This window comes from Triplophysa dalaica, chromosome 7 (genome assembly GCF_015846415.1).
Source record: "Triplophysa dalaica isolate WHDGS20190420 chromosome 7, ASM1584641v1, whole genome shotgun sequence".
Lineage (NCBI taxonomy): Eukaryota > Metazoa > Chordata > Actinopteri > Cypriniformes > Nemacheilidae > Triplophysa > Triplophysa dalaica.
Genome location: NC_079548.1, coordinates 5,876,433 through 5,904,276, shown reverse-complemented (window position 1 = coordinate 5,904,276; position 27,844 = coordinate 5,876,433). Strand labels below are relative to the sequence as shown.

The following is a 27,844-nucleotide window of genomic DNA, read 5'->3' as shown; positions in this document are numbered from 1 at the left end:
GTGGCCAATAAAATCGTCAACACTGCTTGCAAATAGCCTATTTGTGCGTAATGTTTTGCTCACAAACGAACTAGCACTAAAATATTGAATTACACGAGTATGTTTAATGCTTTCAGTACGTTACACTGACATCAACCCGTCACAGTGATCCCTTGATCTGGACGAACCGACTGAAGTAACACGTAGAGGGAAACCGAGCATTTAAACGAGCCAGCGGCAGATAACAATACCCGCTGCCACGGAACCGCCATTAAATCATCAAACCCGCGTACGAAACTCGTTTCCCGCTCTCGATGAGAGAAAGAAAGCATCGCGCACTCTAGCAGTTCGTCGACAAACTGCAAAATAAAACAAAATTCGTGGTACAAAAAAAGTAGCGAGCGCTCGCGGGTCACGTGACTCCAGCACTAGGCCTGCTGTCTGTTGTCAGTGGACGGAGAGAGAGGAAGGAACATGGCGGCTACGAGCGACCCAAAGCGGGGCGCCGGGCGTACGTTTTGAGCATTCCGACGTTAACCGAGACCGGGGCTCCGCGGGACTGGTGCATCAACACCTACGCGAGATCGACTTAACGGTGGTGCCCGAAATCCCGGGTTTTATGCGCGTAGGGAGCGCGCAAAACGCGAAACTGAAGAGAATAGATTTTTATCCATAATGAGGGGGAGACGAGGCAGGCCGCCCAAAACCCTGCTGATGCAGGAGCCCTCATCGGGGCCGGTGCGCGGTCTGAGACCCCGTCGGAGTTTAAAGCCGAAGCATAGAGGGACCTCGGATGACGATTTTGTCAGCCCTAAACGAGGAACCCATCACCATTCGTCGCGAGGCCGGAGGAAAGCGCGATCCGCGGGTTCGAGGGGCAGGGGGAGAGGCAGAGGATCGGGCAGAGGCAGGGGACGGCGCATCGCCTCCAGCGGGGTGGTTTACGACGACCACGAAAGCGACGAAGACGACGAGGACGCGGTCAGTTTGAGGTCCGAGGAGGACGACTTCGTCGAGGAGCGTCTGTCGGATGATGATGAAGAAGACGACGAGGAGGAGGCGGCCATCAACGATGAGTCGGACTACCTGGAGGAGCTGGTGGAAGAGGATGAAGATGATGCGAGTTACTGCACGGAGAGCAGCCACGGCAGCGCCGCGGGTATGCACACGCACCTCACGAGACACCGATCCGCGTGCTGCGATGGCAGCTGCGGGCTGGAAAACGGGAGATCTGCGTGTGATCTCTCTTTGTTGACCGAAACGCTCAAAATGGATCCTGGTGCTTTTCTCTGCTGGCAGAGGCCTCGGGTTTAGCAGTTAGCTTTAGCCTTCTCCTCATTTGTTTAGATTCAATTGCAGTGCGAATAGAGGTTAAAATGGCTCTACGGTTAACTACATACATCTTTTAATTTTACATTAGTGTGTTTTCTAGCATACTTGTATGCTGTGTGCTTTTAAAATAAGTTGAAAATCACCTCCCTCTCCCATTTGTTTATTTGCTAGCGTTAGCCAGTTAGCACATCAGACGAACTTCTTGAATAATTTGTTAACTTGTATTCGGTAACATTTATAATAGTATTGAAGTTGTTAGATATATGTTGATAAAGTTTTGGGTCTGAAGCTAAATCACACAAACGTGGTCACGCTTTGTTAGCTTGTCACCTCGTTAGTTGATTGTATAGCATTGATATTATGTAAAGTAATTAGCTTAATAAGATTAAAACATATTTTAATATTATGCACATCGCATAATTTAGCTGCACTTTTGAGTAAACTGTTACGTTCAAGTGTTTTACTCACTATCTGTGCTCACTAGCATGTCTATGTCCCTCTCTGACTGGGGTTTCAAGCTGATGACAGGGCAGCATGCGGCCGCTTGTTTTGAAATGCAGCGCCAGTTCTGCTGCACCTGATGCTGGAGGAAGTTGCATTTCGACCCGTGACGTTATAGTCCCACTTATCCCGTTGGTTTTAATGATTAGGAAATGTTCTCCAGTGTCAGGTTGTTATCATTTAGATTAAAGTGATTATTCAGTTTTTGGATGATGAATTAAACGTGCACTGGATATCCTTTAGGGGAATTAATAATGGTTTTATTATATTGCAGTGAAGTTTCAGTACAATTTGTGTTACCACAGTTTTACTTTAAATAATATGGTTACAGTGTAGTTGTTGTGGTGAGACAGCACATTTGTGACTATTTTTATTTTACTTTTAATATAACCCAAAACTTACCTAGTTATAGGTAAATTCTTCTGAGGGTTTTAAATGTTTGATATAAAATTGACTCGAATGCAGTTGCCTGGTCTTTCATAAAAATATATATTTATAATCTTCTATCATTGAAACAACACGCACTGTTTTGCTTATATGTAGTTCAATGTTTTACTGATACGCATTTTTCATTAAGTTTTATAAGTGCTTCATAATATTGTGTTCTGCCTGGCCAGTCGAAACTGATTCCGTTTCTTTTGTCAATTAGGTCGAAGAAGGCCAAGACCAAGACGGCCACCGTCTCCAATTCTGGAACAGAAAGAGATCCCGTTTTTGGAGTTGCCCAGTACCTCCGAAGATCTTCTCATTCCCAACGAGCAGCTTCTCAATGCCTCTGCTATTTATGAGGTCCTTCGCAGTTTTAGCACCGTCTTGCGTCTCTCTCCGTTCAGGTTTGAGGACTTCTGTGCCGCTCTGTTAGCGCAAGAGCAGTGCACGTTAATGGCAGAGACGCATATTTCTCTGCTGAAAGCTATCTTAAGAGAAGAGGACACTTCCAACACCACCTTCGGACCCGCAGACCTTAAGGACAGCGTCAACTCCACGCTCTACTTCATAGACGGCATGACCTGGCCAGAGGTAGTGCGCTCGTACTGCGAGAGTGACCCGGAGTATCACCACGTCCTGCCGGACCTGGAGGGCGAAGACTACCCGTTCAGCCCTCTGGAGAGTAAAGTCAAGGTCTTGCAGTTTCTAGTCGACCAGTTTCTCACCACCAACCTCGCCCGCGAGGAGCTGATGTCCGAGGGGGTCATTCAGTACGACGACCATTGTAGGGTGTGCCACAGGCTGGGCGATTTGCTGTGCTGCGAGACCTGCTCGGCTGTGTATCACCTGGAGTGTGTGAAGCCACCTCTGGAGGAGGTGCCCGAGGACGAGTGGCAGTGTGAGATTTGTGTGGCACACAAAGTGCCGGGCGCCACGGACTGTTTGACGGAGTTTCAGAAAAGCCGTCCGTACATCCGACAGGAGCCAATTGGTTATGACCGGCATCAGAGGAAATACTGGTTTCTTAACCGGAGGATTGTTGTGTGAGTATTTCCAGGACATCTCCAAACTCCAAATAAAATCAGCAAATGAAAACTTCTTATCTTAGAAATTGTATATTCTTACATTTTACATTAAAGGAACTTAGATTATTTTGTTTATGGTACTAATGATCATTTTAAATCCGGTCAAAATGTTTTGGTTCAAAAATAGTGATTGCAATCGTGTTTGATGAAACCTGTGCTTCCGTTGATGTGTTACAGAGAGGAGGACGGTGATGATGAAAATAAGAAGACGTGGTACTACAGCACTAAAGTCCAGCTGGGCGAGTTGTTGGAGCTTCTGGATAAGGAGTACTGGGAGAATGATCTCTGCTCTGTTCTGGAGGAGATGAGAGAGGAGTTTCATACTCACATGGACATTACGGAGGAGCTCACCAACAAGGCTCGTGGGAATAGCAGGGCTTACCTCACTATTGCAAATGGTAAGAAAAATACACTCATCCAGAACCATATTTTCGTTAAAATACAGATGTGCAGAATCAACACTCTGATTTGTTGATGACATTGCGTGTATTATGTGTTTTCCTTAACCTTAACACTTGAGTCAAAGAGTTAAAGTTTATTTTCTTAATGTATTAGCTTTAGGGCTGTCAAACGAATAATCGCTTCCTGAATCAAAGTTGTGTTTACAAAATATATGTGTCTGCCTGTGTACTTTGAATATTAATTTTGTATTTATAAAGCAAAGACACATACAAGTCATATTTAGGAAATATTTACATGTATTTATTAATAATTTAAATTACATAAAAGTTTAATGGTTTTTATGTATTTAATAGTTTCTTAAATATATGCAAGTATGTGAATGTGAAAGTACAAAAGTAATATACACAGACATATATTATGTAAACAGACTTTTATTCTGGATGCGATTAATTGCAATTTATAGTTTGACAGCCCTAATTAGGTTTAAATTGCAGATGTCATACTTGCATGTAGAAAAAAACACACATTCAGATGCAGATGAAACTACATTAGCATCCTTCACATGTTTTGTTTTGAGGCATGATTCAACCCAAATTCGTTTTTATATCATTTATTTCTTGTGAAAAACTACTTTGCATGTGTTTTAATGAAACATATTTTTTCACAAGCTAATAATGGACTTTTTTCATTGTTCATCCCTGATGTTATAAAGAAGAACGTTTGAACATGGAGGTTGTCAAAATCAGTGCTGTTTCTTCAGCAACTGATAGTTTGAGTCATTTGTGCTCCTTCGCATTTCGTCCTTGGCATCGCTGTCACGACTTTTAGTGTTTTTTTATACAGTTAACTCCTTTAAAGAGATTTTTCATAGCCTCACATCAAATACTGTTTACATTTTTTTAGAAAAATATAATTAAAAGAACCTGATGCAAATATACATAATTTTTCTCGCCATAAAAATAGCCGTGGACGCTGGCATGGCATTAAAAATCACAGCCTTAAATGAATGTGTGACCTGTCTTACATATAAATTGCCCAGAAATATCTTTAAATATATCAACGCAGTAATGTGTTCTTCTAAGGTATTTTTATAAAAGCGAAATATTTTCAATTCAACCGTGTCTGTGAAATCGGGCCATAGAGTTTAGTATTCTAATACTTACAGCCATATTAAATGTACTGTAATCTATAAACATTGAAAGAAGTTAGACGTGCAGTGGAGTCGTGTTGTAAAATTGTGCAGTTGTGCTGTTTTCTCCTTCCTCTGTGCAAACGGTTTTTATGTGGTTTTTTAAAATGTGCATTCAGGAAACTTAAATTACAAGGAGTTATTTTTAAACTTGTAGGCTGCCGAATGTCAGTGATTTACTATCTTGATCCTACAATGCATCTTTTTAGGATTTAAGGGGGAAAGGATTTTTCGAGGACCGTATTAGACAGCTGTTGTGGATGTTTTCTGCTGCCAAATGTGTTATTGTGGTCATACATTTGTAATGAATGCCTTCTTCAGGTTGGAATCTGCTCGGGCTTATTACTGTAACATTGCACGAATAAATCGTCTGTTTTTGTGCTTGTTAGGATCTGCTCGGACAGACGCTAGATTGTTTGAGGCAGGTGGAAAACCGTATGGAGATTTCGACAAAATTATATTTTCATACTAAGCAGCATCTTTAATAGCAGTTCTATTTGTGGATCATATGCTGTTATATTTCAGTGTGATTTGCACAAATAGTTTGCAAGGGTATAGTAAAATAGTAAAAAGATTGAGTCTTGCATCAACCGACTGGAACAATTCTGCGTTGAATAAAATAATAGCTCAGACTCGCACCTCATTTACTGTTTTCAAAAAATCTATTTGATGTAAAGAGAAAAAGTCATGCGATATTTGTCACAATTACTTTATAGCTCGAATATTCATTTTGAAATCTGTAAGATATGGAGACATCCTTGTGCTAATAGTGTTTCAATACTTTCTGATTTTTGTGTGTGTTCTTTTCCAGATGTGATTCTGGACCGTCTGAAGACCAAGCAGGAGGCGGAGCTTGAGGAGGTGAAACGACGGGCGGCCGAGGAGGCTCAGAAGGCCAGACAGGAAGCAGACTCAGGCTCTGGTGAACCAGGAGGTATTGATGATATGAGTCCTGCCAACGGATCATGTTCAAAACAAGAATCAAGTGATGGAAACACAACGAATGAGGAGACATCTGCTAACGGTGAGAGCCGCAGAAATCATTTGGAACATCTTTGATTTTTTTTTATGTTTGCCAACATACTAAAGCTTTAGTGCTTCAGACTGTCTATAAATCCTAGTTTAAAGATTAATATGATATCTAACGCATAGTCGTTTTGTTGTTATCACTTACAATCTTAACGCTTTTTTCATCTAATCCAATTTTTTAATGTAGAGCATAATTTTCTTCTAGATTATGTGCTTTCACACAGCTGTTTAAGCAACTGCTTTATCAAGAGTTGTCCTTTTACAGCCACTATCGATTCACTCTAATTCAGTTCACATCTTAGTTAAACTGTACGCCGGATGTGTACTGGTTTATTACTCCCATTTGAAGAAGTTGTGTTTCTTTGTCCATTCAAAGCTACAGACGGTCAGGCTGAGGAAGAGGGTAAAACTGTAGCTTCTGAGACAGTCGCAACATCTAAAACCGACACCCAGAGTCCCACTGGGAATGCCAGGAGTTTGTCTTCCGCTGGGGAGGAGAAGAGTGAAGGAGTGGATGGGGTAAAAGAGTTGGCAGGTACGGTAAAGGATTCAGGAATGAATCATTTACTTTGTGTTCAAGTCACATAGGTGCTACTGTTACGTTAGATGTGTCCCAGCCAGTTAGCTGCTCTGTTTCCTAGCAAAGAACAAATCTTCCACTTTAATGAAACAAAGCCCCTGTTGGCACAAATGAGTGTCTAGACTTCCCAGTAGCCTTTTGTTCAACACAACTGCTTATAGTGTAGAACTGGATCTTGGCCATCTTAGTGTCTTTGGCATATCTTCTTTACTTCAAGTACAGAGTGCGGATCTGTGTTGCTTTCCTGTAGATCCATTGCTAGAGCATAGCACTAAAACTGCAAAGGTCATGGGTTCGATTTCCAGCAAACACTCAATACAATTAAAAGACACGGAAGCCGCTTTGAATAAAAGCATCTGCAGAATGCGTCAATGTTAACATTTTGAATTAGATTCACCTTTCATTATTCTACTTGCATACAATGAGTGGAAAAAGGACTTTGTTATTTTGAATACGCCATGGCATTGTTCTCACTTCCTGTCAATGTCACTTCCTGTAGGTAAAAGCTCAGAGTCTGATGGTCACGGTGAAGGGTCTTCTGTATTGATGGGTGAACCTCCTGCCACAGCGGACGACAACAGCTGCAGCAGTAATTTCTCCATCTCTGAATGCCTGCGAGATCCGGAAGAACCCGACCTGGCGGACCGGTCTTCGCAGTCTTCTTTAAACAGCCATGAAGATGCAGGTGCGCATGCCAGGCGCTTGAAAAATCTGTTTCAAAATGATTGAAATGCTGTAACTGCATTTTTCCTTGTTTTAGGTGATAATAAAGCTAATGGAGATGGTGTAAAGACGGGAGCCTCACGCATGGTTACGCGACTCCGCAACCCTGATAGCAAGCTAAGCCAACGCAGGGTGATGCAGGATAAGGACTGCAGCTCTCAGGATGGAAGTAAAGCACTTAAAGAGGTGAGACACGCATGTTAATCTAAGCCAATCGAGTAATAACCATACCCACATTTTCATTTGAGCCAAACGTTGTTCATCTTTGTCCCGTTTACTCCTTGTATACTGATGGTGAACTGTTCGAATGTTTCAGTCTTCGCCACTTTCCTTCGGCATGATTAAGAGAGATTCATCGAAGCAGGGCGTAAGCAGCAGCTTTTTCAAATTGGGCAATGAGGGAAAATTCCGCGTCTACCACAACCAGTACAGCACGAACACGCTTGCGCTGAACAAACACCAGCACCGCGAGGACCACGACAAACGCAGACATCTCTCCCACAAGTTCTGCATGACCCCTGCTGGTGAATTCAAGTGGAATGGATCGCTCTACGGCTCAAAGGCGCTGATCGTGTCTACGCTAAGGTTGACCATCATCCAGCTCGAGAACAATGTCCCTGCGCCATTCCTGCATCCAAACTGGGCTCACACAGGCAAGTCTCACAAGCGGTTCCAGAACGGTTTGTTAAAGTTGCTTTTGTGAAACCTTAACAATTGTATGTTGTTAACTTTAAATTTTTTTGTGGCTGTAGGTCAAACTGGATAAAAGCTGTTCAGATGTGCAGCAAGGCGAGAGAGTTTGCTTTAGCGTTGGCCATTCTTGAATGTGCAATCAAACCCGTGGTCATGCTCCCGATGTGGAAGGATTCTCTGGGTCACACGAGGTCAGAAAAAAATGCAAATGTGAAATTTGTAAAGTAATTTTCATCAGTAATCTTAAAGTAATAAAGAGTAGATCTGTCAGGTTGATGTCATTTGACTTCAACACATATAAAAATAACTAAACCTGGAATTTTAGAGTAAAAGTTTACAGGTTGCAAATTTGATGTTAGATTATACATCTATAGACAATATCATACTGCACATTGTTGTTGCTTAGTGTAAAAATATCCATCTGTAATATAGCAGAGGACTTTGCTGGAAGCGCTCCATAAATGTACTGTGAGTCACCTTAACGTCCTAGTTTTGGTGATCTTTCTTTTTTCCTGCCGCATCGTTCTGCAGACTTCATCGTATGACCTCTGTGGAGCGGGAAGAGAAGGAGAAGGTGAAAAAGAGAGAGAAAAAACTGGAGGATGAAGAGACCATGCAGCAGGCCACGTGGGTGAAGTACACGTTTCCCATCAAACACCAGGTACTTTCAGTTGACACATTAAATTGACAGTATGTTCATGCTAAACATTTTATGTCATTGCAATTAAAGGGAATGTTGAGGCAGATATTTTAATTACTTTTCGATGGACAGAAATGTTTCAATAGTTTAATAACATTGCAGTGGACGTTCAGTAACACTCATTTCACTTTTAAATCTTCTGCAGGTGTGGAAGCAGAAGGGTGAGGAGTACAGGGTGACCGGGTATGGTGGCTGGAGCTGGGTGAGTAAAACGCATGTCCATCGTTTTCTCACGAAGCTTCCTGGAAACACCAACGTCAACTACCGTAAAGCCCTCGAGGGTAGGTTTTTGCTTGTACTGAATACTGAAATTGAAGTTTAAGGTCTCTTTTGGTAGTGTTTATTTACAGGGATTTAATATTTTTTTTTGTAGCAGCTAAAAAGGGAACAGACAATCAGGCTGCTCTCTCAGAAACACCAAAAACTTCAGCGAAAACGGATGGAAATTCGTCTCAAAATGAGGCTGAAATCGCCAGTGTCCTAAACGCATCTCTGGATTCTTCAGAAGCACAATCGTCTGGGGTGAAAGATGATGTGTTGAAAGATGAAGAAGTTAGCGAAAAAGTTGAAAGTAAGCCGATTGAAAACATTGTGGAAGAGGAGAATGTAAATGAAGAAGAAAAAAAGAATGAAGAAGTGGAAGATAATCATGATGAGAAAAATGGATCTGTGGAAAAAATGGACAGTAGTGCTCCAGACTCTGCTGAAAATGATGATAAAGGTATTTTATGTATGAAAACATTGTGGTTTCAATTGCTTAAGTTCAATTGTGATTCTTGTGAGTAAAAACCTAAACATTTTGTAACATTGTTTATTTATTTATATTTGCAGCTGATGATACAAATACTTCATCAAATGACTCTCTTGTCAAAGGAGAGTCTTTCGAAGGCGAAGTAACAAAGGATCGCGCTCCAAGTGAGCCCCAGAAATCCTTCTGGTATGATGTTGTCAATGTCAGTGAGGGTTTCTTGCAGCGAACGGCATACAAAAAGATAGTCAACGCCTCAAAACTTGATGGCCTTTTGGAGAGGCGCGTCAAACAGTTTACGCTGGAGGAGAAGCAGAGGTTAGAGAAACTCAAGAAGACAGCTGTTTCTAAACCCTCTTCAGAAACCAAGGAGTCAACATTAGCTGCTGAAGAACAAAAGGTAAAGATTGAAGAAAGCATCCCAGAAACACCAAAAACCAGCAGGACAGATGGGGTGGCAGGCCTAACTATACAGGAAAAAGATCATGTGGTCAAAAAGCTTTATTTTAACCAGGAGGGAGAACAGTCAGGAACAAACGCTTCGGGACAGAATAATAACCTGGATGTCAGGTTAAGTGACTCTGGTGTAACTAAAGAACATCAGAAATCGCCAGAACCAGAACCCAAAATGGTCAGTCGAGTAGCTATGTCTGAGCTCAACGGAAATTCACAAAGTCTTGATCCGAGTCTCAACTTGAATGCTAAACCAGATAAAACGGTTTTAGAAGGTGTATGTCCTGCACCGGAAGAAACTGGGACTATCATTGAAAACAATGAGAATAACATAAGCGTAAAAAAAACAATTCCCCTACAAGTCAATGGCAAAGATGGCCTTGTAGACTCACAATGTGAGAATTTGACTGAAAACGTTAACGCCAAGGAGCTAACAAGTAGCCTTGGCGAGGAAATCAAAGCAATATCACAGGTGAAGTCGCTAACAAATGGTGACGCCACACAAGAGTGTCTTAAAGAATGGACGAATAGCTCAAATCCTCAGGTGAAATCTGATGGAGAGAAAGGGGTTTCTGACCCTGACTATCTACCACCTCAGAAAATGTTGAAGTTGGAAAACACCAGCCAGGGAACAGTAGACACTTCTCTTAGCTCCATTGTACCTGAACCTTCTACAGTAGCTTCAGAACCAAACTCAAGACCCGAGGTGCCTAGTTGTAACTCAAAGATCGAGCCCATGCAAGTTGACGAAGTTAAACCTCTTGTTTCTTCCCCCGTCCAATCGGCAGAAGAATCCAGTTTAAGCAGCGACATCACTGAAAACAGCAACAGCGTTGGGGAGATAACAAAAGTCGTTACTCAAGTAACCACGACTACAACCACAGTATCTACAGAGTCCTGCAAGGTGTTGTCCTCGAATGCCAGCCTCGCTTCCAATAATGGGTTATCTGTGTCATCAGATTGTAAGACGGAGTGTAGTAGCACCGTCTCAACGCTCTCCTCTCAAACCACAATGACCGTCACCAAGGTTACAAACTCATCCCAGGGAGCCCTGGTAACAAAAGAGTGCAAGACAGTTGTCACAGAAACTCGAACAGGTCCTTGCGGGTCCTCTGTGACCTCTATGACTGTTAGTCATGAATATTCCACCAAGGACAGAGTACAACTATTAAAGTTCTCCCGCACCAAGAAAGCACGGTCCGGGACGGCACTGCCCTCGTACCGCAAGTTTGTGACCAAGAGCAGCAAGAAGAGCATCTTCGTGCTTCCGAACGACGAGCTGAAGAAACTCGCGAGGCGAGGTGGCATTCGTGAAGTTCCCATTTTTAACTACAATGCCAAGCCGGCTTTAGATATCTGGCCCTACCCATCTCCGCGACCAACGTTTGGGATCACGTGGAGGTCGGTATCTTTGCGTTTCTCTTTTTAGTAATTCAACTTGTTTTAACCCTGAAGGCTTATTAATGGAGGTTGTCCCGTATAGATATCGACTTCAGACTGTTAGGTCTTTGGCTGGAGTAAGCCTGACGCTACGACTGCTCTGGGCTTGCCTCAGATGGGATGATATGGGCGTAAAGCCCTCGCCTGCCGTAGGGACAACACGGACAGGTTGGGGGTCATTTGCTTTAACATTTGAAGGTTTTGAGGGCTGACATTGGAACCTTTAGTAACCTTTTGACTCTTACTTTTCAGAAACATCCGACACAGATATCACCACCACTGAGATCATCAAGCGGCGAGATGTTGGGCCTTACGGCATCCGTTCAGAGTATTGCATCAGGAAGATTATCTGTCCCCTTGGAGTGCCTGATACTCCAAAAGGTAATGGTGGATAAGGAGTCTTGACTAAAAACACAATAATCTGCACCCATTTTACCAGGCTTGATAAACCTGTACATAATTTCCTCTGAACAGAAACTCCGACACCACAAAGGAAAGGTCTACGTTCCAGTGCTCTTAGACCAAAAAAGCCAGAACCGGCTAAGCAGACGGGGCCTGTTGTGATCGAAACCTGGGTGGCCGAAGAAGATCTAGAACTTTGGGAGATAAGAGCCTTTACTGAGAGGTTAACTCTTTTGTATGGAAATCACCTGTTTCAAATGTACTCTACCCACATGAATTTATTCAACTAAGGTTAAACCTAACTCAAGTTTTTTCTTTTGACAGGGTTGAGAGGGAAAAGGCCCAAGCGTCTGACCCATCTAAGGTTAGTGTGCAGAAGAAAGCAGAAGAGATCAAGGCCCAATTGGAAGCTCAGCTTAAGCAGCAGAGATTGGCAGCCCAGCAGGTGGGATATAGACATGTGCCCACCTGGGGCGCCCCCTTTACTAACCCGGGGCACAATATTGAAAGAAATTGGTGTTCTATCCAATGGGCCTTTCCAAAACTTATAAAATATCGCATCTGAAAGTCCATTAGACTTGCTTAGAGGCACAGATCTTAAAGGTGCCACGTTCAAAAACTTGCTGCTGTGTTAATCAAAGAAGAAAATAATTAATCAATGTGATTTTGTAGCTTTAATTGGGAATCTTCTATATTTCATCTATTTAGTAGTAAAGACTGTAAAGTGTTTGAGAACTTTATTTATTTTCTGTATATTTCCTACCAGCTAGACACACTTATTATATTGGGTTTGATTTGTAGAAAAAAGTTTATATTTTATTAAGACATAATTTGCAAAGCTAACAATATTAGAATATTTGCTTTCATTCTTAAAATGAAGCTGTCAAAGAAATGTGATGTTTCTTAATATATTTGGAGACAAAATGTGAAATTATTAGAATGTGAAAATATATTTAAAAACATCAAAGCTGCATGTGATTAGTTGGTTAATTTTTTAATCGATTGACAGCACTAAAATAAATATGTTAAACTGAATAAAAAGTGTTTAATTTCACTATACGTGTGTGATTAATCGCACGATTAATCACGATTAATTTTTTTAATCTATTGACATTCCTCATAAATTGTATCTTTTGTATATATTTTTTATACTCATCCCCTCATAACATGATTATATTATAGAAACGGTTGGAGCAGCAGAAACCTGGTGGCACCAGCAACACAACCACCTTAACCAGCACAGCTAATACACCTGGATCCACTCCTCAGAAGGTGGTAGTGGGGACCGTTGGCGGTCAGGTAACGCCAGTGCCAAAAGTGGTAATGGCCACCAAGCTGGGCTCTCCGGTGACATTCCAGCAAAACAAGAACTTCCAGCAGTCCTTCGCTTCCTGGGTCAAGCAGGGACAACAAGGCAGTCCAGGTGTGTTTTTACATGGGTTATCTGTCTGCATGGTTTTAAACGTCACTTGAGGTTTATTTCAGATGTTTTCTTGTGCATTTCAGTGTACATGATTGATGAGTAGACTTTTGTGGTGATGTTTTGTGGACTGCTATTTGTTCTCGATATCGTTTTGTTGTCTGAATGCCGTACGTTGATGCAAATAGTGATGGAATGCAGTGGCGTATTAAAGTCAGTGGTGCCTAGCTTATACCCTGAGGAAGGTTCAATGGGACTAGATCAGATTTCTATCCAAATCTGGATCTGAAATGAGGCTACTCTGATACTAAAAATCTAAATATGAGAAAAATGACGACACTTTTTAGGTCTAAAACATACTTTATGCAGTTGCGTGAACATAAGCTCAATGTTGCACAATGGTTGTGTTCTGAAATGCGTCACAATCCATTTCAGAACGCATTGCAAGTATGTGGTTCTTGCAGGGGTGCACTGTAGGGTGACCTAGAACTCTTAAGAGAGTTCATGACTTTTATGTATAATTGAACACATCAAGTTTAATATTTTACATTAGAAATCAAGATTAACAATCTCTGATTTGCCTGCAAGAACATGCAAGACTGCACTCTTGCACTGCGTTGTTTGCGCATTCCCATCTGCACACTTGTAGAGTATGTTTTTCAGCCATTTGGAGTGTGCCACTTGGAGGCCGTTTTGCTAATTTTAGAACAAACCTTGAATAGTCTCTATACATCATCCGGGTGTCCATAGTGAGGATGGATGTTTCTGGGCACCACTGCTGGATCTCCAGATTGATATGTATGTGTTAGGGTGGTGACCAGACCTGTGTCTTGCAGTCTCCACCAGTTCGGTTGTGACCGTGGCGGCGAGTAGCGCCACCACGCCTGGGCAAACGTTCCACATCACGGCTGCTGCGGGGTCCATGGGCGGCAGCGTCATCGCGGCTAAACTGCCTGTTCCAGCCAACAGCAAGATAGTCACTGTGAACGTGCCAACCACGCAAGGAGGTACAACAGGCCTCCGACACTTTTGGCATGAGATTCTTATACGATAGGCCTTCTTGCACGCAGAAAGGCACAATTTATGGATTTTTAAGTGAAATGTTTTGGTTTTCGAAAGTTTCAGTCATCGTTGACCACAGTGATATTGCATATAGTGATCACTTGAGACATCTTGCGAACTCCAGTGATTTTCATCGCTGTCAGTGTGAACGCTTTAAAGCTTAATCTAATTCATTTTGTGATCACTTCTTCGACTTTGATGTTCAGGATTGCGTTAATTGAGTGTAACTTTTAAATACAGTGGATTCATCTTATGGCTGTCAAACGATTAATCGCAAATAAATGCATTCAGAATAAAAGTTTGTGTTTACATAATAAATGTGTGTGTACTATTCACATTCATTTTGTATTATAAATGCATTTTAAACATAAGCATATTTATATATTTAGGAAATATTTAGAATAGTATTAGTATTTATTTATTTACCAATAATTGAAATTATTTATAAACGTTGATTAATTTTTCTTAAATATATGCATGTATGTATGTAATAATATGCATTCAGTACACAGCAAACATAATGCTAACACAAACTTTTATTCTGGATACGATTTATTGCGATTAATCGTTAGACAACCCTAACTTAGTTTTTTTGCAATTTGTGTTCTTTTTGGTTTAGCTTTAGCGTTGCCTCTACCTTTTACAAATTCAAACTTCTAACGTTTTGCATTTCAGATATGTTTTGTGTTCATAAAATAAAAGTATGAATAGAGCAATCTAAGTGTTGTCTTTCATCTCTACAGGTTTGGTGCAGGTACAACAGAAGGTGGTGGGCATCATTCCAGCCGGCACGGCGGGCAGTGCTCAATCATTCCCTTCATTCCAGCCTCGTACTACCACCATTAACATCAGGCCCAACACGACCACAACAACGCAGCAGGTATACAGCTTTAACTAAGTCACAGTCCTGTCTGTAAACCAGGGCATAGTAAAGAATTATAGCTCTCTTATCACCGACCCTTTTAGAAAGTATGTATCTAAATCTGCATGTACCTGTAATCTCAATAACGGCTGTTCAATAACTGTTTATGTTCAGGTCATAACAACTGGGACGACTATCAGACCCGGAATGACAGTGACTCGTTCTCCCTTGCAACAGACCGCCACTCTTGGGAAGACCATCATTCGCACACCGTTGATGGTTCAACAAGGTATTCTTAAAAAAAAATTCACACCCAGTTCTATTATGATTTGTGATTTACTGATGCTGAAAAGAGAATTTCCTCGAACTGAAGCATCTGGAAAAAATATAAAACATACATGTTGATTACTTATTATTCATTTTGAAAAAGTTAAATAGTGCAATATCTTAAAGAATGATCTTCCTGCACATTATCGTATAGTATATAACGTAATTAAGCAAGTTGCATATCACATTTTCAATGTCAAGCAGACCTACACTCCATAAAAGATCTGTTTTGCTTGCGCTGAATTTTTTTGCTCTTTCGCAGTGTCAACATGATTTTCTCTTTGTATCTCACAGGTCAGGTGCAACAGACAGTGCAGACGGGTACAGGGAGTCCGGCACTAGGCACTCCTCCCCGCCTCTCTACACCAATCCAACCGCAGACCCCACAAACACCCTCTGCACCCCGACCACAGCAGGGTCAGGTAAAACTCACCCTGGCTCAGCTCACGCAGCTCACCCAAGGGGCTCAGGTTGGTACTAGTCCTACCTTTGATGGTTTACCGCACAGTGCTAAAGAGCGTACTGACCTATCCTGTGTGTTTCACTCAGCATGGTGGGAGCCAAGGGTTGACCGTTGTGATTCAAGGACAAGGTCAAACCACAGGTCAGCTGCAGGTCATCCCCCAGGGCGTGACGGTTATTCCGGGTCCCGGTCAACAGCTCATGCAGGCGGCCATGCCCAATGGCCAAGTCCAGCGTTTCTTATTCACACCCATGGCTCCTGTAGCGGTGTCTGCACCCGCCACACCCTGCACGACAACTGCGGCGGTCGCCCCGTCCCCGGTTGCCCCCGCCACCCCTGCAGCACCCACGCTACCAGGTGAGACTTGTTGTGCATTTTTATTTGTCAGTTTCAGTATACCGTTGAAATGTATTGATTTTATTACGTTTTTCTGTTTAGCAGTTCAGCCTGCTCCACAGCCCCCACCTCCAACCCAACTTCCCATCATGCCATCACAAATAGCACCCACAGTCCTTACCACGGCCGTTCCCCAACCTATCTCCTCTCTGCAGCCACGCCCTCCCACACAGCTCCGCCCTCAACCACAAGCCCCGCCCCAACTCGCAACACCAGCCCCCGCACCCTTACCTGCCGTGCAGATGCCGCAGGTGACGGTCGCAACCCCTCTGTCGCAGGTCGCCACCCTTCCCGTAGCTCACGTGGCTCAGACCACAGTAACCAAAGTCCAGCCCCAGATCCAGCTCCCCCCGCAGCTCCTCAGCGTCCCCGGGCTTCAGCAGCAGGTCATCTCTCATATCCAGAGTCAGGTAGCAGCCCAGATTCAGGCTCAGGTCCAGCAGGTCGGGACCGTGGCTGGAATTCCCCAGCAGATCAAACTGCAGCTGCCTATTCAGATCCAGCAGCAGGGCGGAGGCCAGGTCCAGACGCACCAGATCCAGAACCTGGTGACAATCCAGACGTCCAGCGTGCAGGAACAGCTCCAGCGCATCCAGCAGCTCTGCGAGAAACAGCAGCAGCAGAAGAAGAAACAGCAGGAGGCCAAGCGGGAGCAAAGCCAGCAGAACTCGAGTCAGAGTGAACTGCTGCAGAAACAGGTCTGGACTAAAATACTTTACTTAAGATGTTCCACTGTTAGACCTGCGTAACCAGAAACTATACTCCATTCAATCAATGTGATTTGGGCAAGAGATTTGCGGTTGGAAAGAAGGTTGAAGTCAATGTTGATAAGGTTCTTTAATGTGCTGTTGTACTCAGGTGGCTCAAAAGCAGAATGTAGCCATTGAGCAGCTGAAACAGAAGAAAACCATGACTCCTGCTGAAAGAGAGGAAAACCAGAGGTAAACATGCAGATTTTAAAAAGTATTGCACTGAATCAAAGCAGCTTTACAGTAAATATAAGAAAGCGAAGTACACACAAAACATTAAGTGTATGAAATATATAGAATATATGCTATAATTGCGAAGTACAAATACATTGGCTGTACACATCGCTGAAAGAGTCAAAATATCAAAAAGGCGTGATATAGATAAAAACGGTACAAATAGTAGACAAAAAAAGAAAAGGGTATTAAGTCAGACGATTGGGGTGATGTGTTTTTATAGCTTGCTTTTTAAGAAGAAATACCTCATTTAAAAAAAAAACATTTTCAATACCTTCCTCATAAATTTGACCTCAAATGTTTTTAGTGGTTGCTTTCTTTAAGAAGGAAGGCCTCGTTTGTAAAGTCAATGTGATTATTGCTCTTTTTAGAGGACAAAATATAAAATCTTTTTTTATTCCTTCACCCTAATTGCATCCTAGATGTATATGTCTTCTTTGACTCGGATAAGAACAAAAACCTTAAAATGTCGACATGTTACTTGTTATACAGGCATCAACTTATTGAAGCTTTAAAAAGAACATCCGTATATCCATCTTTAAAGTATTTTAAATGACTCCAGTGGTGAGAAAAATAATTCATATTTTGAGCTTATAGTACGTTGCATGTCCAGTGTGGCAATTTAAAGTATGGCGGCGCTTCGATAACATCAAACCTCATTGTTTTTTTTAGGTTTACTCCTGAATAATATATATTTATGTGTGTGCGTTATAAATGTTCAAAGTAATACAAGTATGATTGTCTTGGGCTCCAGAGGGCCAAAATAGTGTAATTTGTCCTGTAATGAATAAAAACATCTGCCGAATACATTAATGTACAGCGCTAAACTGAATGTACATGCATTTATAGACTTAATCTTCATATATTGTGTCTGGGGAGCCCCGTAACACCTCCTTTGATCTCTCTGTGCAGAATGATCGTCTGTAACCAGGTGATGAAGTTCATCCTGGATAAAATCGATAAGGACGAGAGGCAGGCGGCCAAAAAGAGGAAACGTGAGGAGTCGGTTGAACAGAAGCGCACCAAGCAGAACGCAAGCAAGCTTTCAGCTCTGCTCTTTAAACACAAGGAGCAGCTGAAAGCCGACATCCTGAAGAAGAGAGCTCTGTTAGATAAAGAACTCCAGCTGCAGGTGCAGGTGAGAGGAAAGCAGCTTAACCCACGGAGAAATGCAGCTATGCTCGAGATTAATGTTTCCTGCTGGTTCTGCTTTATAATATTGAACACTGTATCTTGTATGAGATTGGCATTTAAAAGTTATAAAAGTAATTTAGAATACACAATGTTGATAAAGCTAATTTGCGCATTTGTAGTTTTATAAACCGTAACAAAATAGTGAATCGTTAATTTATATTTAAAATAATGTTTTAAAGAAATAGTTTGTCTAAAGATGCAAATAACTATAGTTAGTTTAAAAATTAATTTTAAAGCCGATTATATTGTTTGTAAGAGAGAGCAATATTTTGTGCTTTTTTAGTGATTTGCCTAAATACGTCAGCGTGTCAATAACATTAACTTATACTAACTTTTAACTTTATTTCATGTTTGTGACCTCTGCACTGCTCTTCTAGTCGGACTACCATTTTTCTGTGTTGTTTTAGGAGGAGTTGAGGAGAGATCTCATCAAACTGAGGAGGGAGAAGGAGAAAGCACAGGCCGTGGCTGCACAAGCAGCTGCAGCCGCCGCTGCATCTGCCCACACGCACGCCGGCCTCTCTACGTACACGCCGACTGTCACCTCCCCCTCATCCGCACACAAACGCAAGCGGGACGAGGAGAGGGATGCGGCGTCCAAGTCCAAACGGAAGAAAATGATCTCCACTACCTCAAAGGATAGCAAGAGGGACATCAAGTTATACTGCGTCTGCAAAACGCCCTACGATGAATCCAAGTATGAGCTTCACATGTTCTTATTTTGCAAGCACACCAAGTTAATCGCTAATTTGAAGTGAATTTTCAGTTTTACAACAAACTTGATGTTTGATGAAATACATGATTTAAAAAATAAGGCAATTGTGACAAGTGATAACATATGCATGTGTGTTTGTTGATGCAGATTCTACATCGGTTGTGACCTCTGCTCTAACTGGTACCATGGGGAGTGTGTGGGAATCACAGAGAAAGAAGCCAAGAAGATGGATGACTACATCTGCGCAGAATGTAAACGTGCACAGGAGGGCAGCACGGAAGAGCTCTACTGCATCTGCAGAACTCCATACGACGAGTCACAGTAAAGACACATCTTCACATTTTAATGAAAAACGTTTTTAGCGGGTTAAAGGTGGTGTAAGCCATGGCTTACAACACTTGTAATACCAATAGCTGCATTGCTTTTTCAAACATAATTGAGTTGCATGTGTTTTCAGGTTCTACATTGGTTGCGATCGCTGTCAGAACTGGTACCATGGTCGCTGTGTGGGCATCCTCCAGAGCGAAGCTACACACATTGACGAGTACGTATGCCCGCAGTGCCAGTCTACAGAGGACGCCATGACAGTACTGACGCCGCTCACAGATAAAGACTACGAGGGTTTGAAGCGAATCCTGCGTTCCTTACAGGTGGGCGCCGTTTCTCAGTCTTTCTTCGTTTGCTTTTAATAATATTAATATTAAACGTAAGTTTGATGTGTCGATTCAAGTATAACGTTAAAACTAGTGTAATTGTTTTTCTGTGTGCTAGACTCATAAAATGGCGTGGCCATTCCTGGAACCAGTAGATCCCAATGACGCTCCAGATTATTATGGGATCATCAAGGAACCAATGGGTAGGAATTTTGTCCTGTGATCGTCTAGTTTTCACTCTTCGCTCATTTCCTAACTTTTCACAATCTACGCTTGGTGTGGTTGTTTTAAATCTTTGTTATTTTCTGTTAACAGACCTGTTGACGATGGAGGAGAGGATACAGAAGCATTTTTACAGCAAGCTCACGGAGTTCGTAGCGGACATGACCAAAATCTTCGACAACTGCCGCTACTACAATCCCAGCGACTCGCCCTTTTACCAGTGTGCCGAGTTTCTGGAGTCCTTCTTTGTACAGAAACTAAAAGCTTTTAAAGCAAGCAGGTAACGTATGTTTTGCGTAAATCATGTGACGTGTGTTTAAGGGTGCATATTATGCTTTCTAGTTTAATCTGTCGCGGAAAAGCGTTTAAATAGTTGGTTGAAGTCTGCTAAATTTGTGCATTTTTACATTAGCGATAACAATTTGTCACGTCCTCCTTTCATTGATTTTTTTTGTCCAGTTTTCTTTCATGCCTAGTTTTTTTTTAAAGCTGCAATGCGTACATTTTGCTTTTCTGTCGCCACCTCTGTTTAAAACATAAAATAGCAAGTCACTGTATGTAGTTTGCCCAGTTGCATAAAGCACCTTAAGTTTTTCGCTTAAGTTCTACACTTAAGGGGTGATTTCCCTTTAGCAAAGACAATAAGAGAATAACTCAAGTAAAACTAAAGGTATATTTAAGGGCACACTTAAGGGAAAATTAAACTTAAGGTGCTTTATGCAACCGGGCCCTTATCCTTACATATGTTGCAGTCAAATAACATGAAACATTTCTAGCTAAATCTAGATCGACGGCTTAGCTTAAAAATTATCATTATAAGCTTACCATTTTGGACAAGGAGAGTTTTAAATATCGATATTTAAAGTTCATGCCAAATTTTTATTACGAGTTACAGATTGCAGCCTTAAAAATATTTAAACATCCACACCATTTATTTTAGAATCAGACTCTGTATAGCTGTCGACTGACCTCTGATCTCACTCTGGATTTCATCCTATCATATTCATATCTTTTCATATCAACCGCTGTGTTCTGATGATAACCATTTGTGTTTGTTCATCTGCGCATGTCATTCATTCAACCCATTATCCTTTCTTGCAGATTGTGATGTCATAAGTCATAATGGCTGAAGGGGCGGAGTCATTCTTTATTATAGAATCATGGAACATGCTGTTTTATTAACAGTGGAAGCTGATGTATATTTAAATAAAATTAGTGATGTTTTGGAGAATGGAAAAAGCTGTCAATAAAAAACAAAACTCCAGCGATGCCTTGATTGATTGACGGTCAGAGAACGGCAGCCATGTTGAAGCACTGACCATAAAGATACCTTGCACACATGCTCCTGTGTAAATCTGTTTGCTGGTCACGTGATACTTTTTATACTTTTTACGTGAAAGTAAATTTCATGTGACAAGACTTTTTGTTGGATTGGCTGTCACTGTCATTTTTAAGACCTGTTTAGTTTTATAGCAATGTGCTTATCAACGGTTTGTGTGAACTGATTTACTGTCCAGGTTTTTAAGGAGAGGGACTAACACATTTGTCGAGCGTAGCTTTGGCGGCACGCATTTTGCGCAAAATCTGTGCAGTATCAGTTCGCTTAAAGAACAGGTGTTTTTGTCAAAAGCTTTTGTTAACTATGAAAGTTTTAAATTCTTATATTAGGATTTCGTTGTTGAAAATAAAGGACCATGCTTCAAATAAAGTAAAATTGCATGTTTGTTTGTGTATTTTTTTTTTCTTTTAAATCCAGACCGGCATTACTGCATTACAGTTTAAATGACTGAAAGGCATTCCCGCTACACAACGCAAACATGGCTGCCATTCCTATAACCCCTGTGGCTATTTTCCTGTGTTCCTTTTCTACCAATTTCTTTTTCACTTGTGTTATGTGTGAATGTTCAATAAACCCAAAGGGCTCTTAATATCATTCTCTTTGTACTCTGTAGGTCTCATAACAACAAACTTCAGTCATCAGCCTCATAGAATACAGCCACATGCTGTACTAATAAACTTTGAACATTAAATTCAAGACGGAACTCTGTCCCAGTCAGTCAGCCAGCCAGCATCTGCACATAGTTACAGCATTTCATGGAATAATGGACAGAAAGAGCTGTGGTTTGGATCAAGAATGGACAGTTTACATTTTTGATTGTTTATTGGGTCTTGACTGGGATGTCCTCCATTATTTTCTTTTTTTGGAATAATTGCTTTCAAAAATGTTTTTGTGAGTTTTTAAACCCTCCCAAATCATGTTCGCTTTATCCAGGACGACAGGAGTTAGGGTGCACCCGTTGATTTTCTTGGTGATGTGATTCGGCACTTCTAAAGGGGAATGTGGGCACAATCTGCAAATTGGTTTTTAAGAAATTGGGTGAAAAAATACCTAAAATAAGAAATGGTGCTTTAAGATGGCACTAAGGACTGATGAAAATGGTCAGAAGGTATCCTGTTTGTATAACTTTTCTTTTGTATTACAACTGAAAAACTATTGATGTATATGAAACAAATAAATGGAGGGGACAGGATTCTCTCCTCTACATTATGATGTCTCTATATTCTCTTCATTTGAAAGCTAAAACCTTTAATGTAGAACCCTGATACAAATTTGTACAATAAAGCCTGACAGATTGGCTTACTTTTTTAAATGATGTACTTATGGATATAGATTATGAATATTATTAACATTTTCTCTGGCTTATTTTGTTAAAAAGCACACAATAATCACAAATATGTTTATAGTTATGCTTGTACCAATACGTCGCTATAAATTATAGGCTACGATCATTTTCTCTGTGTGGGAAACTCTGTGTTATGTTTTCAACTGCACTTTTTCAGTCTTGGAGTTGGTACAGAATTTGTATGGCAATAACCTTGTTTTGTTAAAATCAAATGAGTTTTCTCATAGACTTCCAATACTTGGACACAGTCTGTATGTGATCTAATTCTCAGATTTGTTTGTATACCTTGGACTGTTTGTTTTAAGCCTACCAAACCAGCACCTAAAATCTTATCTTCAAATCTTAATTTTTTTAATGTTGAAGTAGTTGGGGCTTCTGAGATTACTGAATTAAATTCTTCTTGAACAACTGCAGAAGTTGTGTCTTACCATTAAGCTGTGTGTGACTCCAACTTTCAAACAAAACACTTTCCACTATCTATATGAGACATTTTGGATGTTAATTGTTTTATTGCATAGCATAATACAGCCATAAATGATGAATCAAAGAACACTTTCGAGTTAGTTTAACTTATTAAAAGTTTTAAATAAATATTAAAACGTTTGTTTTATACATTGGAGATAAGATTGGTCTGCCTGGCTGTTAATAATTCTTTATATGAACTAGATATCCGTTTACATGTGTTTTAATATTCGACTTCCGTCCTTGAGCACGTTTTACAGAATGCACTTTTAAATCCCAAAGCCACGTGTCGCCTCAACCGCACACCAATTTGTGCCATCCACATTACTTTCTAACAAATAAGTTCGAGAATACGGTTTAGATCAACATTAAGTTAGAATAATCAATAATATAAAAAAAATAACAATAAACATTTTGAAAAATAAATTGCGTAATACACTTTGCGGGAGGATAACAAATACAAAGCCTATAAATAACAACTATTGTGTATTTAATTTGAGTTGTTTAAGGCCCTTAGGAAAATTAGCTAACTGTTAAAGGTTTTATTATTTAACCATGGTAGTTTAGTAAAGCGGCGTTACACAATTATAATCAATACGCTTAAAACACCCTGACTAATTTTCCTAACAGATAATATAATAAGTTATTAAAGTATTTAAATATATACTTTGCTCACAGTTTGCGTATGTAAAATGTGTTTATTTCAAGTTCATTTCCAACTTTCAAAAGAATGTAGACCTAGGCGTGTTCGTATTCATGGAGAGCTGCGCAGAACTACAATGTCCAAGTACCGCGAGAACAATTTGAGAGCGCTCGTTTTCAATAGCTCTCGCGATACGTTGTGTCATAAACCAACCTGAACGCGCAACCCCGAGGACGACTCATAGTGTCATGGTGGAATCTCGCGAGAAGACGTTAGCCACTCAGGCGGTGTGATTTTTCAAAATGGTCCAATGGCGTGATGCTTTTGCTCGAACAGACCAATAGGAGTTTTCACAGCGGCATTTTAAAGGTCTGTTTCCTACTAACTCGCCATACGTGCTTCAGCTAGACGTGGTGAGTAGTTGCTACAATTTAATTTACAATATGTCGCAGTTTTATTAATAATCATATAGTTATTAGTTATGTTAACGTATTCTGTTAGTCTCGTGAGTAAATGATTCGTATTTTCTGTATGCGTAGGATTTTTCACAAATGTGCATTTTTTTGTGTTTGTGTGTATTTTAGGTTATACACTTCACAATACTGTGACAAAGCAAAGAATATAAAAATGTCTTCTGCGAACGAGAACGGTGCCCGTCTCACCCAGTTCAAAAACAAAGGGAAGGATGCGACTGTAAGTAGCCCTTGTGTCCGTTTAACAGATGAACGGTCCAGCTCACGCTTCCTGCTGATGCTTCAATTCAAAACCTGCTTTTATTTACGCCGGTTTTAGGAACTGAGGCGTCGAAGGATCGAAGTCAACGTCGAGCTTCGCAAAGCAAAGAAGGACGACCAGATTCTTAAAAGGAGAAATGTGAGCATTTTTCCTGATGAGGCGACTTCTCCCCTACAGGAGAAAGGACAGAATTGTCAGGTATGAAACGCATTTCATTGTTTGATTCGACACAATTTGAATAATCTATACTGAGGTCATAAAACACCCTTCTGTCCGATCAGACTCAGCATTGGACGGTGGAAGAAATTGTAAATGGTGTGAACAGTAACAATTTGGACACTCAACTTCAAGCCACCCAAGCTGCCAGGTAAAAGGCATGCATTGATCACTCATCCACATAAATACACTTGTACATGCGTTGTATGAACCGTTTTGCATATGATGTTTTAAAAACAGGAAGTTGCTGTCACGAGAGAGACATCCACCAATTGACCGCATCATCAGCGCAGGTCTGATTCCGAAGTTTGTGAGCTTCTTGGGTTTGGTGGACTCTCCACCCATACAGTTTGAGGCAGCTTGGGCTCTAACCAACATTGCGTCTGGAACATCTGACCAGACCAGCGCTGTGGTCAAGGGAGGAGCTGTCCCGGCATTTATCAGCCTGATCTCATCCCCGCATGCTCATATCAGCGAGCAGGCTGTCTGGGCCTTGGGAAATATTGCTGGTATGTGGAGAGGACCAAAAAAGCTTCTGTATGACATGTAGTGATGTAACTTGCTTATGTGATTTTTGAACATTCTTTCTGTTTTGTTTTTAGGCGATGGCTCTGGATACAGAGACAAAGTCATTAAGCATGGTGCTATTGCTCCTCTTTTATCTCTACTGGCTGTTCCTGACTTCTCCGTGTTCGCTGTAAGTTGGTTAGAATAATTGATCATAACTTCATGTTCTACATTTGTCCTTATAGGTTGTGGGACCGTTCTGATTTTAGTTCTGAAGCAAAACCAGAACTAATGACTGCAAGGACAGTCTTCCCAAAAATAAAAGTTGTCATTTAGATATGTTGTTCAAAACAGGAATATCAAGATATTTTGAGAAATGTTTGCAGTCATAGTCCATTCATACAATGGAGGTCAATAGGGCCCACTGTTGAATTTTATTTTTTGTGAAATTTCCATTTGAAGGGGTCATATGGCACAAATGTGTTTTTCTGTGTTTTTGGTGTGTTATAATGCTAATATTAGATGCGTAAAATTGCAAAAATTAAATTCTCGGAACAAAAGATGCATTCTATCCAAAAGCAAGCGCTCACCCAGACCTGCCTGAAACGCCTCGTGAAATGCAGGTAAGATGGGCGTACCTGTCAGTAAAATTGCTTTGGAACATGATTTTCCAAATATAGTAAGAAGCGTTACATTTCCTTCATGCGCTTGCGGTATTAGACCAATCACCACACACTGGCTAACTGTCCAATCATAGCACACCTCGCTTTTCAGAGCGATGAGCTTTGTTAAAAATCTGCGCGTTTCAGAGGCAGGGCAAAGAGGAGATACAAACATCCACAGTATGTGGAAAATTACACATTTTCGAACGTTACATTGTGTTTGCACATTGTATTACATCTAAAACAAACGATAATGGCAGTTTCTGCTGTGTCATATCACCCTTTCAACTTCATTATGACCTGTAGTGAGCAAGATTCACCAGTAGGTGGCATCGCAGCTTTAAAAATTGGGTCTGACTTGTCAATTTTCCTCTGCAGTCTGGTTACCTGAGGAACGTCACCTGGACCCTGTCAAACCTGTGTCGTAATAAGAACCCTGCACCTCCCCTGGATGCAGTGAGACAGATTCTGCCGACCCTTATCCGCCTTCTGCACCATGATGATAAGGAGGTCCTGGCAGACACCTGCTGGGCCATCTCGTACCTGACCGATGGGCCCAATGAAAGAATTGATGTGGTTGTGCAGGGCGGTGTGGTCCCTCGACTAGTGCAGCTACTTGGTTTAGGGGAACTCTCCATTGTGGTAAGATTTTGTTATTTTATCAGTAGGAGCATTCCATGGGAATCAAACACCTGATATGGGCATTGTTTGTTTAGTGCTCAAGCAGTTGAGCTACAAGAAAATAATCATGTTTGTTCCCTGTTCAGACTCCATCGCTACGTTCCATCGGTAACATTGTAACGGGTACAGACGAACAGACTCAAGCTGTGCTGAATGCCGGTGCCCTCTCCATGTTTCCTGCTCTGCTGCGCCACCATAAGAATAACATTCAAAAAGAGGCGTCCTGGACTCTGTCCAACATCACTGCTGGCAGAGACCATCAGATTCAGGAGGTCATCAATGCTGGCATTGTGCCGTACTTGGTTGAAGTTCTCAGACGGGTATGTTGCCTCAAGTTAACCTTGTGAAAGTGCATGTTAGTTTGTACTTGTCACACTTAATCGTGTATTTGACTAATTATCTCGGTTACTAATATGCAGGGTGATTACAAGACCCAGAAAGAGGCTGTATGGGCAGTGACCAACTACACCAGCGGAGGCACAATTGAGCAAGTGATTTACCTTGTTCAGGCCAACGTACTGGAGCCCTTGTTGAATCTGCTCTGCACTAAGGACAGCAAAACTATTCTGGTCATCTTGGATGCAATCACCAACATCTTCTTGGTATTAGTACTTTTCAGTCTCTTTAGGGATTTTAGTCTGGCTTTGGACACATTGTCATGTTTTTAGTGAAATCTGCCAAGTTTGTCTTACATTTGCTTGTGGTTTATTTTTAGGCTGGCGAGAAGATCGGTGAAGTCGAGAAGCTGTCGTTGATGATTGAGGAATGTGGCGGCCTGGACAAAATTGAAGCTCTGCAGACCCATGAAAATGAAATGGTCTACAAGGCTTCCCTTAACCTTATAGAAAAGTACTTCTCTGCAGAGGTGAGTAGAAAAGTGAAATTGTCTACACACAAGATTTAGTTTGATCAACGTCCTAGATGCAAATGCTGTGTGTGTAGAATTAATTTCAATATTTGTATCTGTAACTTTCAGGAGGAAGAAGACGAATGCGTTGCTCCTGAAGCTACAAGTGACGGCTACGCGTTCCAGATTAATGAAAACCAAAGCACTTTCAATTTCTAAATATCTGATCTGTCCTATTTTTGTGCTGTTCTTCTCTACCATCGTTCTGTAAACCACTTGTCCTGTTCATGTGTTCGTCTTAAAGACTTCTTGCTCTAATTTGTACATACTGAACTGTTTCCATTTTATTTGTTGTAAATAAAAAGTGATAATAGAACAAAAAAATGGCTATGTACATTTATTCCAGTCAAAAATGAATAACGTTG

General features: G+C 41.2%; 2 protein-coding genes across 2 annotated transcripts; both read left to right on the top strand.

The window, feature by feature from the left end:
- The first annotated feature begins 108 nt into the window (after positions 1 to 108).
- bptf (bromodomain PHD finger transcription factor) lies at positions 109 to 22,530 on the top strand. Its single transcript, XM_056752125.1, has 32 exons — positions 109 to 1,138; positions 2,462 to 3,284; positions 3,504 to 3,724; positions 5,729 to 5,941; positions 6,323 to 6,481; positions 7,026 to 7,211; positions 7,287 to 7,435; positions 7,566 to 7,915; positions 8,002 to 8,133; positions 8,474 to 8,603; positions 8,788 to 8,923; positions 9,016 to 9,363; positions 9,474 to 11,244; positions 11,327 to 11,451; positions 11,536 to 11,664; positions 11,758 to 11,908; positions 12,010 to 12,049; positions 12,868 to 13,108; positions 13,942 to 14,112; positions 14,911 to 15,047; positions 15,204 to 15,318; positions 15,651 to 15,826; positions 15,906 to 16,176; positions 16,258 to 16,913; positions 17,074 to 17,156; positions 18,111 to 18,336; positions 18,800 to 19,089; positions 19,255 to 19,428; positions 19,565 to 19,757; positions 19,879 to 19,963; positions 20,076 to 20,262; positions 21,935 to 22,530. The coding sequence occupies exons 1-32, from the start codon at positions 655 to 657 to the stop codon at positions 21,969 to 21,971; spliced, it is 8,589 nt and encodes a 2,862-aa protein (XP_056608103.1). The 5' UTR covers positions 109 to 654; the 3' UTR covers positions 21,972 to 22,530.
- Positions 22,531 to 24,140: 1,610 nt separating this feature from the next.
- kpna2 (karyopherin alpha 2 (RAG cohort 1, importin alpha 1)) lies at positions 24,141 to 27,797 on the top strand. The gene is made up of 11 exons (XM_056752716.1): positions 24,141 to 24,184; positions 24,356 to 24,464; positions 24,564 to 24,704; positions 24,788 to 24,873; positions 24,963 to 25,231; positions 25,325 to 25,419; positions 26,270 to 26,533; positions 26,659 to 26,892; positions 26,992 to 27,174; positions 27,288 to 27,437; positions 27,549 to 27,797. Exons 2-11 carry the CDS (start codon positions 24,399 to 24,401, stop codon positions 27,636 to 27,638), a joined length of 1,578 nt encoding a protein of 525 aa, XP_056608694.1. The 5' UTR covers positions 24,141 to 24,184; positions 24,356 to 24,398; the 3' UTR covers positions 27,639 to 27,797.
- The last annotated feature ends 47 nt before the right edge of the window (positions 27,798 to 27,844 follow it).

Bases quoted from the DNA above. Each gene is read 5' to 3' on its own strand.
- bptf (XM_056752125.1), top strand. From the start codon at position 655: ATGAGGGGGAGACGAGGCAGGCCGCCCAAAACCCTGCTGATGCAGGAG. The intron at 8,134-8,473 runs GTCAGAAAAAAA...ATCGTTCTGCAG, and splicing joins GATTCTCTGGGTCACACGAG to ACTTCATCGTATGACCTCTG. The intron at 16,177-16,257 runs GTGAGACTTGTT...TTTTCTGTTTAG, and splicing joins TGCAGCACCCACGCTACCAG to CAGTTCAGCCTGCTCCACAG.
- kpna2 (XM_056752716.1), top strand. From the start codon at position 24,399: ATGTCTTCTGCGAACGAGAACGGTGCCCGTCTCACCCAGTTCAAAAAC. The intron at 24,465-24,563 runs GTAAGTAGCCCT...CGCCGGTTTTAG, and splicing joins ACAAAGGGAAGGATGCGACT to GAACTGAGGCGTCGAAGGAT. The intron at 27,438-27,548 runs GTGAGTAGAAAA...TGTAACTTTCAG, and splicing joins AAAAGTACTTCTCTGCAGAG to GAGGAAGAAGACGAATGCGT.